This window comes from Lissotriton helveticus, chromosome 4_1, assembly GCF_964261635.1.
Source record: "Lissotriton helveticus chromosome 4_1, aLisHel1.1, whole genome shotgun sequence".
NCBI lineage: Eukaryota > Metazoa > Chordata > Amphibia > Caudata > Salamandridae > Lissotriton > Lissotriton helveticus.
This window is the reverse complement of record NC_136063.1, coordinates 1,453,748,877-1,453,765,046: the sequence shown is the minus strand read 5'-3', so window position 1 is coordinate 1,453,765,046 and position 16,170 is coordinate 1,453,748,877. Positions and strand designations below refer to the sequence as shown.

General features: G+C 43.7%; 1 protein-coding gene across 1 annotated transcript in view; it reads left to right on the top strand.

Moving 5' to 3' along the window:
• Window positions 1-5,050: 5,050 nt before the first annotated feature.
• Window positions 5,051-16,170, top strand: part of DUSP22 (dual specificity phosphatase 22) — a 340,779-nt gene continuing 329,659 nt past the window's right edge. The window contains exon 1 of the mRNA XM_078688030.1: window positions 5,051-5,386. Within this exon, the coding sequence (XP_078544156.1) occupies window positions 5,366-5,386 (21 nt within the window). The 5' untranslated portion in view covers window positions 5,051-5,365. The remainder of the gene's footprint in view (window positions 5,387-16,170) is intronic.

Sequence of the window (16,170 nt, the reverse complement as noted above, 5' to 3'; positions counted from 1 at the left end):
TCAGAATACCCTAGTACTTGTTCAGGATGATTGGGATCCAATTTTATCATTAAGTCCCTCTGTTGAGGCCAACCCAATAAACAAGACCCATCTTTGGCCACATAAACCTTTGAATTAATAGTTTTACCTTTGAAACTAAGGGACGTTGTAAAGAAACCAAGAATATCGATGGGTTTCTTGCCATATCCTAGTAATTTTATGTCTGGAGGAGACAATTTTAAACCAGGAAATTCTTTCACCCATTCTTCACCAATAAGGGTGCGTTTCGCCCCCGAATCGGCCATGACATTGATTTCCTTCCCTCCAACATTCACAGTGCAGTAAGGAGAATCTTTTTCAGCAGCATTGACTTCATATACCGCAAAAAGAAATTCTTCTTCTAAATAATCATCTTCAATTTCATTTACATGCTCATCTGAACTCCTTTTTTGACTAAAACCTTTACTTTTGAACTTGTTCTTATTCTTACACATTTTGCTAAAATGACCCTTCATTCTGCAATATCTGCACATTTGACCAATTGCCGGACACTTTCTGTCATTTGCTAAGTGATCTGGACTACCACATTTAAAACATGCGAATTCTCTCCTCTCTTGGAACTGTTGGTTTCTGTTTCTGAAAGCCCTTTCTTCAAAGTTAGATTTCTGCACAAGATTTACTTCGGCAATGCTTTTTTCTGCGAGTTCCTTCACACCAAGTTTCATATTCTCTAAACGATGTGCAATATCTAACGCTTTGTCCAAAGTCAGATCTTCAGTATCTAATAGTTTTCCTTGAAGTTTGACATCAGCAATTTTGTGAACCATTTGATCACGCAGCATCTGATCATGAAAGGTTGAATACTTGCATTTGGATGCCAAAACTCTTAAGTCATTCATGAATGAGTCAACTGATTCATTTGGTAATTGACCCCTACTCAAAAACTTGTGACGAGCAACTACAATATTGATTTTCTTAATAAACTGTTTATCTAACTGTTTGATCGCTTCTTCAAAAACATCAATTGTATTCTCAGAAGTAGATACACCATCTGCAGAGAAAGGTAAATGACTTAAAACATGTCTTCCTTCAGCACCTAAACAGTGTTTTAAGATGGCTAGCTTACGTTTGTCAGTATAGTCATCTCCTCCAATAGCTTCAATGTAAGCATGAAAGCCTTCTTTCCACCTTTTCCATTCTAGTATCGGTTCGCCTGGATTAGGTAGAAATGGAGGTGGTGCAGTAAAACTCTCCATAATAAAGTAAGTAAAGTATTAAAACACTATGATGGGCAATTGTAGTGTTCTTTTTTTTTTTTTAATGTATGTTTTTTTTTTTTTAATTTAAAGATTTAAATGGAATTTATAAACTTTTTGAAGAATAATTGTCGAAGATAGGTGCATAAATTCAGTTTATGTCGAAGATAGGTGCATAAATTCAGTTTAGATCGTGAAAATCACTTAATTGCGCGATGTCTGACGATCCTCAATGCTTCTTATGGGATTTGTTCCCAAAAGATGGCCACCGTGCGTGAAATGACGTTATTACATCACACGCATGCGCATTAGCTCGAGCAGCTGGTCTTTGCATAGGCTCGCGCAGACGTTGGCTCGCGTGAACACAGGCTCGCGCAGACACCGTTGCCTCATGCGCACCCGCCTGAGCAGCGCGACTCACCGGGAAAACACAAATCTGTTCAAAATTACTCAGCTTCGTCCCACAAAAGCTTCAAACAGCGGCAATTTCACTTTTCAGACGCTCACACGGTCAGAAACACAGCGCAGATACCGCCGTCAACTTTACTCGCCAGTTCGTGATCCTCCGCATCCGACGAGGTGTAGTGATGCAGGTAGGGACTCCAGGTTGCATTATGGTCGTTGCCCAATCGTCGCCAGTGAAATAATGTCGGTTCTGAGGCCAGGAAAGCTGTAGTAAAGTGATTTATTGAAGAGCAAGGTAAATCACATCTCATCTAACAACCTGGGTCATAACTGTCATCCCATGGAATCCGGAGCACAGCAGTGTTCCTGATTCCATGCATGACACACAACACCACACCCTTCCAGGGCTGAGCATCGGCAGGACCCGGCCCACTTAAAGCCCTGCGTGTCCAACTGATAGGGGATTGTGCCAAATCCTTCATGCGCTGTATAGCGCCCTGGGAACGTGGACTGCTTTTACAGCACTCTGTGAGAAAAGGTTGCTCCTCACCACACCCAAGCTTTTCAGGCATCCTACAACGAGGAGCTGTTTCTATGACACCCAGAGCTGCCAGTGGCTCTTTGATGAGGGGTTACCACTACAACACCCTGAGTCTGAAGTATCCCTCGGAAGAGGGTTTGCAACCACAACCCCAAGAGTGTGCAGTGCCACTGAGATTGCTGCTGATTTCTTTGAGCGACCAATGCATGTAGAGTTGCGGAAAGAAGGTTGGCGGGATGTGGGTTATGCCAGGCCTATGTCTAGCATCCTCAGTAGTTGTCTATCATGCGAGAAGGTGCTGGGTCCACACAGTGCCTAGAACCAGGCACCACTGCTGAGTCGACCACCAGTGCTTGTTATAGGAGGTGGACTGGCCAACCTCAGTGTTACTTAGGCTGAGCATCTACACAAAAAAAACTGTTTTGTTTTCTGTCCTTCCCCCTTACTTGCTTGTATCTCCGTAATACTATTCTTTGATCTAGTTTCACTTTGGCCCTGACTACTCACCAGACAGTCCACTCATCTGATCTACCCGTCCTGCAGTCACTCACCATATAACCAACCCCCAAGAGTGCTGCCCTGCTTCCATGTTTTTTGGCACTGAGGCAGAATGTTAAAAGAGGTGAAGGTTGCCATTGCAATGGGGTTTGTAACAATACAACAACACTGCAGCTGGGGAGCCTCTTTTTAGGCCCAGGATAGAATTATGTTCAAGGTCTCCCAGGGTGGTGGGCAAAGTAAGTGTGTGTCTGGTTACTTTAATGAGCGCGGGCCGTCTTCATGGACACCATGCTATGCAAAGCAATAGGTGTTGCTTTTGGTATTGTAAATAACAATGGCAAAAAGCATTGCCATTTACAACGCCATTAGCTCCAAACCTCGCAGTTGCGAGACCTATTGCATTGTAAATGCTTGTCTTTATTTGAAGGAGAAGGATGTTTTATATTCCGGTTATGTTTATGCTTGGTAATGTTCATTTCAATGTTTCTGTCCGTATGCTCCATGCATGCATCTCCAACATTCCTCCAGAACATATGTTTGCACGCAGTTTGTATTAAAAAGAAATGACAGTTGTTGTTGTGCATTTGTATGGATTAAGGAAACTCTCTTGGCCTCCTGTCTCATGAACCTTCTTTATTGTAAGCATTGCAGGAGGGTAAGCAAATGAGAATAAGCACATATGGATGGGAGCAGCGCCGCGGGTCTACTGCGGACACTGCATTGGCTACCCATCCGCAAACGGATCGCCTTTAAGGCAATGACTCTGGCCTACAAGGCTCTCCATGCGGTGGGAGCAAAGTACCTCCAAAAGAGACTGGCCTTTTACCATCCGGCCCGTTCGCTGAGGTCAGAATCTTTATTCCTGGCGGCGGTTCCGCGAGTGAAGAGAGCGTGCCTGGGCGGCCGCTCCTTCGGTCTGCTGGCTCCACAGATGTGGAATTCTCTTCCGCTCTCACTCCGGGGGGGCCACCAGTCTTCTTGTTTTTAGGAAAGGCCTTAAAACCTGACTTTTTACCCAGTAGGCCTCTCAGCAGCCCTCCTTACCGTATCTGTCTTGTTTTCTCTTTTTAATTGTGTTGTGTTATTGTGATGCAGCTCTCCTTTACCTAAAGCGCCGGGACAGTCTTTTTGAGTAGCCGTTGCGCTATACAAAAGAATAAATAACATAACATAACACAGACAAGAGAGAGCAATAAAGAGTGCAGCAGAAGAGAAGTACATAAAGGAAGACGCTGGAAAAGACGTTCTCTTGTGGAGTGCTTAACCAAAAAGAAAAAAAAGTAGTGCTTGAAAATTGAGCTGTGGAAAGACACATTTAATATTGGGCATGCTACAGGGTAAGGACAAAGATAAGAGTAGAAAGAACAGTCTACACATGCTGACGAATAAGAAGTAAGCAAAGTAGTGTGATGATAAAGCCAACCAAGCCATGGGTATGCTCTGCTACCAGGTCTTTTCACACAGAGACAGCTTGGGCTGTCTTGTAGGCGAGAGCTAATAATGGACGAACCACCGCTCCTTGTGCTCTTCAAACACTCAGGGGCTGGAATGTACTTTATCAGTTTCTCACAGGCACAGCAACCAAGGCAGGATTACTTTTAAGTAACTTACTCGAAGAGAAAAAATAAAATGGCAATATTTTACCTAAAAGAAGTTAGCGCTACATATAGAGAGTTGGCGTGTAAGGCAGTGAGACTTGGGGCGTCTGCAGACACTCGACAACTGTGATCAGCTGTTTTAAAGAATGCGCGGACTCTGCTTTGGCTTGATAACGGCCTGCGCAAACACACAAGTGCCTTCAAGGTCAACAAACTGGGAAGGGCACCCGCCCTGCAACCCGTCAAGATGATAAAACGGAACTTGCAACTGGTTTTTATTAATTTAAATACGTCTTTGATAAAGCGCAGGGAATAACTTACGGTGCCATTTGACTGCAAAGTAAACAAAACATAAATAACAAATCTGACCATAAACTAACCAATGGGTTCTTTCAGACAGGGGTGAAAACTCTTACCCGGCAGTCTGATCACAGGCCCAGAAAAAAACTCGTCAATCAACTGTTTAAAAAGAATCTTTGCTGGTGTCTTGTCTAGCGCAGTGCGCCTCTTGCCTATGCTTAGTTTTCCCTCCCACGAGGCGGAGGGCGGCAGAGTGCCATCTGCCTGTCCTGTCTCAGAAGCGGAAGAGCGCGAGCTGTCCCTTATTACTCACTGTGCCAGGAATGTGCTGTGGGAGGGGAAGGCGCTACTTCCCTGAGCACCGGTTTATTTTGGTGAGACACGCGCTGCCCCGGTGCACGCCGGGGAACGTAGTTGTGCGCCTTGCCTCCCTACTGGGCTCTGAAGGCGGGTGAACTACAAGACCCATTAGAGATGCGGCAAGGGCCCGGCTCGAGCCCTGTGTGCGATAGGAGGCAAGGGGAAGATGATGAGGTCGAGAAGGCGGTTCCGGGCAGCCCTCAACTAGTTCAGCTGCATGTCATAGACGGCCCAGCTCTGTTTTTGCCCCATTAACTACTCATACGGAAAAACCCATTGGTATCGTGGGTGGAGGCTCTGCGGACACGCGTGGAAGGAGAGGCTGCTGTGCACACTGCACTGCTGTGTCCACACGCAGAACCTTATCACAGGCAGTGACAGTGGTTTGCTGTTCTGCGCCACCTCCTCCTTCCGCGGCAGGCACCATGGGCAATGGGATGAACAAGGTAACGTGTGCTGTGACTGCCCGTCATTTCTGTCCCGTTACCGTAGCAAAGGGTGTGTTAGTACCCAGTCTGGTCCGGGTGCTGGATGTGATTAAACGGGAGCCTCAGCCTAGGGATTGTGTGAAAATAAAATGCTGTGCGTTCACAAGATGGTAAATAGAAGCAGCTGACGCATTCCTCACAGATATCAGATTGTCCCATGTCAGGTGTGAGTAGTTCACCAAGCCTTGTTTTTCTTCCGGTTTCTATTATGAACAGAAAGACTTGGAACAAGCAAAGATAGATACAAATAAAGCACGCTTTTTTTGGGATGTATTGAGATATTCCTATTTTTTTCTTCCCACTTTTTGGGGTGTGTGCTCCTCAGTAGTTCGCACATAGTTCAGTTATGCATAGATCCACTATCTGGAGGATGGAAGTTCTCCCCCTTGCTAAAAAAATAATTTGAGTGTGAGATGTGGAATAGACCACCCCTTAGATATCCCTCACACTCCCATCTGTAGGATGTTCCCCACACCCTTCTTAAAACTGGAGTGGGCAAGGCTAACTTCGGCATTGAAAGAAAACACATATATGTATCACGGGAGTGCGTCATGTTCTTGCCCGCCCACGGGGAAAGTCCGCTTCTGACTAGGCTGCTGCAGACATTTCAGGGGGTGTGCCCTCTTTTGAATGAGATGGCCAAAGCACATCTTCTCGCAGCCTTGGTTTTGCAGTCGGTGGTGTTTCAGGCGAATTCTGCGTAGCAAGCAACTGATTAGTCCACGGAAACTAAAAGTTTATAATCACCCACAGGCTGCCTATGTCTGAGACCGGTCTCACGTCTGAAAAGCTACGATTGGTTTTATTTGAATTTTCTTTGTTATTGCAAGCATATGCTTGCGATGTTTAAGTGGCAACGCATTTTTTTCTAATTTACTCTTTTATTGTATCCTGCATATGTTGTTGAACATGCTTTTTACTGGAGCTGTGTGAGTGGGATAATTCAAGAATAAGTCAGCGAATGAGTAAATGGATGCATAAATGCGAGGACGAATGACTGTGGATGTATAATGATTTATTGCGTTCATATGTGATTGCTTATTGAATGGCTAAACCTCATTGATGACTGATGAAACATTTTTAAGCCAGACCTGTTGTCATTTTCAATGCTTGTTTGAGTGTGCATTTCTGCACCCTGCAAATTAATTGACGTGCTCTCATTTAATGTGTCTTCCCCAAAGAACAGTCCCTGACTGTAGAAATTATTAATACATTTATGAATTTGGTAACATTTTTCTTAACTAGGCACTGCTAATTCCACAGTGTATGATCGTTGGCACCCTAAATGCCTGTTCTAGTGAGCACTTTCTTTCCACCCGATACTATCGGCACGCCTTATCTCCCTTGTACCTAGCCGTTGTTAAGAAAGATGTTTTGGGGTCCAACGATGGTTCTGTGTAAGTCTGTCAAAGGAGAAGGAGGTGAGGTGCATTACGTGCCAACTACACTACTTGGTACGTCCTTTCTGAATACGAAACAGTTGGAACATGTCTGAAATTGCTTGTCTCCGTGCTGAGGGTTAATGGCCTAGGAATTCATAGCGGGACATCCCTTTTGGAGCATTCAGAATGATGATTCAGTATCTTTAGTCCCTGCCTGTAATGGGCTAGAAGAGCTTAACAATTGTAATGGAATGCACCCATAGTACTTAATAGAGTGCCAGCTTAATTCAGTCAGTTCCAGCCTTCACGTCTGAACTGCTTTTACACAATTTAAAACACAGGAAGCATTGCCATTCTGAAACGAGGCTGATTGGTGTTTCTTTTGTTTTTGTCGCGTGAGCAGAGTCTGAGATAATATCCCCTTACTAGCAACATAAATAGAAACGATGGACTGTAGTAAGCGTGACGTTGATGCTGACAACAACCAGGATAATGCGAGCAGAGCACTCGTTGTGGAAACCTTCTCAAGCTGTAACTATAGCCTCTAGCGTCATGCCGAACTGGCGTTGACCAGTTGAGTCTACAGAGGAGTCTGACTTTTGGTTCCTCGTTGTTAGAGGTGCTTTACGAGAGCCTGGCCTGAGGAATAAGTTATAGTAATGAAGGATTGTATTTGAGTGCATTTCCACCACTTCCATTAAGAAGCTGTGGTTTATGGTGTTGGGCCCTTTTATAGGTTGAAGCTTGTGCTGTCTAGTTTCCGAACAACATCTTGGGGACATGCGGAAGCTCCCCTGGGAATGCATTCTGCCCTTTGCTTACCATTGGCTTTATGGTTTGTAACTCACAGTTTATGGCTTTCTATTTGCTGGCTTTATTGGTTTTAGGCTGTGCAGCGTGAGTTCATCCCTCCAAAGGGGCAAGTCCTTTTCACACTGCCTCTCCTTGTATTTTTCACCGAATGCTCCTTTCTGTAAACATGCCTGTAAATCTTTTTCTTATCTCATCACATTTGCTGTGCATTTACAAACAAGAGGTCGAATGTCAGGCTATGTCTTCCGCAGGGGCTTGGTGATTACTTTTTTCTTTCTCTGACTTCAAGGTGAGTGGATTTATGTGACACTCTTGCTGGATACAAGGTGGAGGAAAGGTTTTTTTTCTAGCTCCCAACAACATTTAAATAAACTGTGCTAGTATTTCAGAATTAGGAAAGCACAAATGAAGGATATTTTTTGGTTAATTCTTAAGTGTGTCGGAAACAAATACTTTAATATGATCAAAAAAATCAATACACTCGTTTGTGCTCTGTATAGTTTTATTAGTAAAACTGCATGTCTGTGCAAATATAACAGTCATTTCAATTGAAAATGTGTTGTCTGTAATGGCAGTGTACTACCACAACATGCATACTCCATTCTACTGTGCGCCATTGCACTCTACTATGCGACACTCCATCTCACCTCACTCCACTTCATGCAACTGCACTCTACTCCACTCTACGCCACTGCACTCTAAGTCTCCCTACTCTACTCTGCACCATACTACATTATGTCAATGCACTCTACACTGCTCTACTCCACTGTACTCTTCACCACTACACTCTACACAACTCTAGTCTAGGCCACTCCGCTCTACATCACTCTGCAGCACTGCATTCTACGCCACTGCACTCTAAGCCAATGCACTCTACTCTGTACCACTCAACTCTATGTCCTTGCACTTTACGCCAATCCATTGCATTCCACTCTAATCTGCTCTGCACCATTGCACTCTGTGCCACTGCATTCTACTCCACTTTACCCTACACCATTACACTCTACACCACTGCACTTTATCCTGCACCTCTCCTCTCTACGCTACTTCGCTGTACTCTGAAACAATCTACACAACTGCACTCTATTCCACGGTATGCCACTGTATTGTAAACCACTCCAATCTGGCCATTCCACTCTACTCTGTACCACTGCTCTCTATGGCACTCTAGGCCACTGCCCTCTATGCCACAATACACTGGTGCACTGAACTCTACTCTTCATTACTGTACTCTGTGCCAATGCCCTCTATTGCAAAAACACAGTTGATGGACAGAATGTAGAAAAATGTCATACATTCACCCCAGAACAAGGATCTGGGCCTAAATCCATCGTTTTTTTGCACTCCACACCACCCTGGGTTAGACACTGGCTATATGCAAATCAGCTCTGACCCTGTGCCTCATGGGAACAGTCCAGTCCGAACTACCAAGCCATGTCTTTCCCAGACCGGAATCAAGCATCCAAGGACCGGTTTCTGGCTATCAGCCTTCATCAGCCTGGATAGCTTGACTCCAGTGGTGTGGAGAGCCTGGGACTCAAGTCTGAGCATCCCCAGCACACTCGGGGTGAAAATTGCAAAAAACACAGTTGATGGACAGAATGTATAACAATGTCATACATTCACCCCAGTACAAGGATCTGGGCCTAAATCCATCGTTTTTTTGCACTCCACACCACCCTGGGTTAGACACTGGCTATATGTAAAAAGGTACATCACATACCTAGAGCAGGTACTGAATTGGCTAATGGTGGGGCACAGCGCTGATTTTATCACCCACCAGAGAATAGCCTTTCAAATATGTATCGCCCTAAGTGTGGCAGGGTATGCTCAGACGTGAGTCCCTTGTTCGCTTGGCCACTGGATTCAAGATAGCCTGGCTGATGAGGATTATGAATCCGAAACCGGTCCCAGGATGTTTGTTTCCGGTCCAGGGAAGACATGGCTTGGCAGTTCGGGCTGGACTGTTCCCATAAGGCACAAGGTCAGACTGATTTGCATATAGCCATGTTTTAACTGGGGTGGCTGAGTGAACTAAAGAATGGTGATGAATTAAACCCAGATCAGTTGACTGGGGGTGAGTGTTTGATTTATACAAACGCTCCATCCATCATCCCCTTTTGTATCGCTTTGTTCGCCCTAAGTGTGGCAGGGTATGCTCAGACGTGAGTCCCTTGTTCACTTGGCCACTGGATTCAAGATAGCCTGGCTGATGAGGATTATGAATCCGAAACCGGTCCCAGGATGCTTGTTTCCGGTCCAGGGAAGACATGGCTTGGCAGTTCGGGCTGGACTGTTCCCATAAGGCACAGGGTCAGACTGATTTGCATATAGCCATGTCTGAACTGGGGTGGCTGAGTGAACTAAAGAATGGTGATGGATTAAACCCAGATCAGTTGACTGGGGGTGAGTGTTTGATTTATACAAACGCTCCGTCCATCATCCCCTTTTGTATCCCAATGCCCTCTATGCCACGCTACACTGCATCATTGCACTCTAAGCCACTGCATCACTTTACTCCACTCTGCATCATTGCACTCTGCTATGCACCACTCCAATCTATGCCACTATGTTCTGTGACGATGCATTGTGCACCACCTAATTCTATGCCTCTGCATTATATGCCACCATACTCTATGCCCCTATGCTGTTCAGCACTCTACACTGATGCGCTGTACACCAGTCCACTCTAGACCACTGTATGGCACTCTATGCCACTGTGCTCTACTTTGATCTTCACCCCAGCACTCTATTTGGCACAACTGCACTGTACTTTGCACCACTCTACGTCTCTGAACTCTACACCACTGCACTCTGACATTATTATGCAGCACTGCACTCTACGCCACTCTACTCTGCACTACTGTATTCAATGCCAGTGCACTCTACTCCCTTGCACTCTATGCTACTCTACTCCACATCACTCCACAGCATTCCTCTCTATTCCACTCCACTCTGCACCACTCAATTCTGCACCACTGCCCTCTACACCAGTCCACTCTACTGTACGTCACTCTATGCGACTTCACTCTAAGCGACTTCACTCTATGCGACTTCACTCTATGCTACTCCAATACACAACACTCTATGCCACTTCACTCTACTCCACTCTTCACCATTCTACTCTACACCAACCTCCTGTATGCCACTAACTTTTAGCCGACTTGCTAAACAGCAGCCACCCTGGTGTATAACATGGCTAAAACACAGTGACAAAGCCAATATCTCTTGCGTCGGGGAGACCTATTGGCTTTGCCAATGCTTGTTCAACAGGTCAGCACTGTAAGTAGCATGACAGAGCTAAGGTGTGTCAGGGAGAGGTCATAGTATGGAATGATGTCTGTGCATCTTGATAACTGAACAAAGTGGTTTCCATTCTTCAAATTATTTTTTTTCTTGTAATGTGCACTCTTGGTGCTATTCACAAAGATGAATCGCATGTGAATAATTTACACATGTAATCTACTTTTACACTTTTGTGTAACTTTATCACTTTAGCTATAAACTAAATTTGAGTATAAGGTTACTCCTAAGTGTACATTTGCATGCTTCCCCTACCCCGAAAAAGGGGGTAAAGCCAAATTTGAGTGTAAATTACTAGTGCCAGAAAATAAACTGTAGTAAGCCCAGCATTACTGATCCTGTAACACCTTCCCATAGAAAATAATGGAGTTAGGGACTTGAAATAAAGTCTCATATAAAATATTACAGTAAATGATTTCAAGTTGGTGAAAATATTAATATAATTTAATGTGTAAAAATCTAAAAAATAGTACACATCATAATTATAAAATAGTTTAAGAACTTTTTATATGTAAAAATGAATGTAGGAAATGTTATTAAAATATAATGAAATTGTAATTCTATACACCACTTTTAATAATTAACGCATAATAAAAAAGTACATTAGGTGAAAATTTATTTTTTAATGTAACCTTCAGCAAAATAATTGTCATTTCATATAATAACATTTCAATGTAATATATTATAAGGAAAATTCAAAAAGTTTATTCAACTTAAAAAAGTAGTACATTTTTTAATGTTAAATATTGTGAATTCATTTGATATAATTTCAATATAGAACAAAATAAAAAAAAGCTACAGCAATATTAACATAATTTCGAATTAAATCTTTTTCAGAAAGTTACATTAAAATATAAATTTGCACCTAAAGTAAAAATTATTTTTTGATTAATTTCAAAGTAAATATTTTTATGCATTAATATTTACCAAGTTATGTATATAGTTAAAGTAATTTATTTATGTTTTAAAAATATATTGTTACATTATTTTTCATTCAAAAGGTTCATAACATATTTTCTAATAAAACAATACACATTTAGTATTGTGATATTTTTTACATTGCTATATTTTATATATAGATTTAACTATTGTAAGTATGTCTTTCTAAACATTTTATTTTTTAAGTTTTATGTGGAGTTCAGGATGATAACATCATTAGAAATGGGATGGCAGGGTTGATGTCTTCACAACACATGCATATTACACCTCATGATATGAGCATAAAACACCACAGGTCAATGTATTGTTTGAGCATATTATTGAGTACAGTTCATAAGGAATCTCCGGCACCTCCTTCTGACACGCTTTCCCTCTCCGAGGATGAGAGTCCTCCCAGTTGAGCTCGCTGGAGGATGTCTGTCATCGTGGTCACTGGTACTGGTTGGGTCCTGTCCTTTTGGTATAGGTTTTAAAGGGTAACCAGATCCTCTTGAACATCCTATCATTGATTATAGCAGTGAAGCATCCCATGGCATAAAAATACCACACTTTAGTCCACCATAGCGTGAGGATTGGAGGGAAAGAATTCTTTCAGGTGTGGGTTATCATCAGATGGGCCGCCAAGGGGAAGAAGGTGAATAGCTGGCCCCAGGCGGTGGTGTAGGGATAGACCCAGTACTCTCCAGATCCACCTTGCAAGAGCATCAGTGGGTCCAGCGGTAGTCACTGAGCAGAGTTAACAGATCTGTTGGAGCACCTCGCCCCAAAACCACTTGACCTGCAGACATTGGCAACACATGTGGAAATATGTGTCCCACTCCCCGCAACTCCTCCAATAGAGCTCAGATGCCCCCATCTAGGTGTGGAGGTGCACCCGGGTAAAATAGTATCAGGTGAGTATTTATAGGAATTAGCTTTGAAATGCAAATGGTCGTCCTATCTGCCCATGACCACAGGCGTTGTCAGAGCTCATCTGTTATTTGTGTGCCTAAGTCATGTTTCCAACGTGTCAGGTAGGAATGTTGTTGTGGTTGTGCCAGTCTACTAAGTGCTGTGTATAGAGATGTGATGCCTTTCTTTAGGTAACCGTGGGTAAACAGTTGTTTCAGAGTTGCTTTAGCCCTGCCACCTTAATCCTTTACTGTTGGTGTGTTCGCCCAGTGGAGGAGCTGATTGAGGCAGAATTTATTTGTCTGTTGAGGACAACTGAAAAACTTGTTTGCATTCGTGTCTATCCATTGTGTTCCTATCTTGATATGAGTCTCCTAGCAGTGGAGGTACTCTTTCCATCCAGTCCTCAACGTGTATTATACATGCCCGGTGAGAATGCTGTGTTCTGCACAATGGAGGAAAGTGGGGAAGGTGGCTGACTGATGGTGGTAGCATTTGGTTAATGTTATCCCAAGAGGGTGCCAGTTGCATATAGTTGTGTAGTTATAGGGGTGTTTGTGTGGTGAGGATACGTACTGTAAATAATTTAACAGTATTTTCTTTGGGGTTTTATATTAAGTCCCTACCTTCGTTTTTTATGAGAGGTTGTTCTAGAACTAGTGGTTGACCATCTGTGGCTCAGGACTTACTTCAGCCCTGAGCTGGAGCAATTTACTACTGTTTTAGCTGTAGAATCATTAGAAGTGCAGTTTGTGAATAGCAATGGGCCTACACATTTGTCGGTGATGTTTGTCTCTCCTTAAACCGCTCCCTGACCCTCCTTTAACCTCTCCTTACTCCTCCAGAATCCCCTCCCGTTTAGTTGTGAGTATTCCCCATTTTTCAGCCACTCCCCCTGTCTCTCACACATTTACTTCTAAAATCTAGTTTTACGTTTGTGGAGATCTCCACACAGCTACACAGAAAAAGATAGGGGAGGTGGAAACTTTGCGCCTAAGTTTTAGACTAGCAGTTTGTAGGATGTTTATAGTATGTATGTAGTACTGTTGTAGGACAAACAGTTTTACTAATTAATGCAGTTTGTGAATAAGCTCCTTTGTTTTCAATTTGCGTTCATTTTTGGGAATGCCCTGCAACATAGAGATATATGATTATCGTAGACAGTAATACATATTTGGACTGCTGCAAAATATATTAGGAATCCATGCTTTCATCATTGGAATCCTTTCAGTGGTTGATCATGACTTACCGTGCAGAGACAGACCTAGTTTGGATGTCTTATTCGGTCGGGTTTAGGCAAGAACATTTGTTTTACCAAATAAATACATACATACTTACAGGGGCTTTCAGTCAGCCCTCTTCATTGGTTGATCTGCTGTGGTATGATCCACATTTTTTCCCACTTGCACAGCATACAGTATGGGGCACAAGATCTGCCTACTTCAGCCATTGGTTTAGCTCATTATGAGTGATGGCATTCTGCTTGGGCACAATGTGCACGTCTGCAGGGTCCAGAACTGGTATAGTGGAACTTCCCCCTTCAGGACCGCCCGTGGTGGAAGGTAAATTTAGTGGGGAAGAATCTGATAATGTATGTGTGTTTTGGGAGTGTGTGTCTGTTTGAGTAAATTAATGCATCTTATTGTGTCTTTGTGAGCATGGAGGTGTGGGAAAGGGATTCAGTGGCATGATGGTGACCTTGCATAAGGTGTCCTGGGGCATATTAACCATCATGGTTCCCGGACCTGACACAATGTCGTCCTTCGCATAATCTTGGGCCCTGTACCAACATATAATGAATATACTACCCTGTATTGTAGTAGTACTGGATACAGCAGTGGCCTTGACGGAAGCTGTCTCCTATCTATTTTATAAGTCGATATGGGATTCTCACTGCCTTTTATTCCGCCAGGAAGACGATGTTTTGTGGTTCCACAACATCAAAGATAAAAGGAGTGCATTACTGAAGTGATCTGCACTTCTCGGGCCGTCCTGGTGTTCTCTGTGCAACAGGTGGTCTCCGCCTGCTCCTCTTGAATTGGCATCAACATGCTGACAGCTCTATGGCAGTAGCAGTCTGTATGAGTTTCCAGCAGCAACGGCCTGTTCCACCTGCTGCTCTAAATATGGGGAAAAGATTGATATACTGGAGGTGGAAACATTGTATATCTTCTAAGTCATGCTGGGCTCAGCCCTGCCATCACAGACATGTCCGTCGCCATCCCGGGACTTAAAGTAAGGCTGGTCTTTGGTGACCATGCATAGTTTCTGTTGGGCATCTCTGGCATAAGGTGTATGTATGTGTGTGTGTATGTATAATGTGTGTGTATATATATATATTTATATGTGTATGTGTGTGTGTATAAATATATACATATTTTGTCACAACCTGCATGCACAACACCGTGTTCTTTCATGTGCAACACCCCCCATACCACTGACCCAGATGCATGATCATGTTGCATTCTGGGAGTTGAAGTGTGATATTACATTCCAGTGAGCAACAGGTGAGCCATGACTGCTTGGGGAGGAGCGTGTGACTCTCTGTACCATAAAAAGAGAAGCAGGACTATTCTTTGGTGATGAAGGTCTTCAATTGGTGCAGGGCGCTGAGGAAGGCATATTGAAATGCATTATATATTTATATATTCAAGCACAGGTAGTCCCAATAGAGTCGCACACGAGACAGCAGAGAAAGGTTACCAGCCTTTTAATATCAGGTATGGAAGTACGCAAGTGGCGGGTACAGTGTACTGCTTCCCCTTTAAGCCTGACGCGTTTCAGGTTTCCCTTTCTTCAGAGGCTGCCGGGAAAGTTTGTGCAGTTGCGGGCAGGCAATCCCTCAATTTAAATACACAGTCACGCCTACAGGCGTAATACAGGAATTATGGGATATGTAGTGCCCAAATATTCTCCAGTGATTATGGCGCACTGATAGCTGTAGTAGTTGAAGCCCTAAGTGAGCCCCCGCCACAGTGTCCTTCCTCAATCCTGCTCTGTCGCTCCACATTACGAGGTGAATCCATCCGTGTGGCCCCCCTCAGAATTGCAGGTTGGTGCAGAACTCGGCGGATGGGCTTCCGCCCATAGATTTAAGCACAGGTAGTCCCAATAGAGTCGCACACGAGACAGCAGAGAAAGGTTACCAGCCTTTTAATATCAGGTATGGAGGTACGCAAGTGGCGGGTACAGTGTACAGCTTCCCCTTTGAGCCTGACGTGTTTCAGGTTTCCCTTTCTTCAGAGGCTGCCGGGAAAGTTCCTGCAGTGGCGGGCAGGCAATCCCTCAATTTAAATACACAGTCACGCCTACAGGCGTAATACAGGACTTATGGGATATGTAGTGCCCAAATATTCTCCAGTGATTATGGCGCACTGATAGCTGTAGTAGGGAAACCTGAAACGCGTCAGGCTC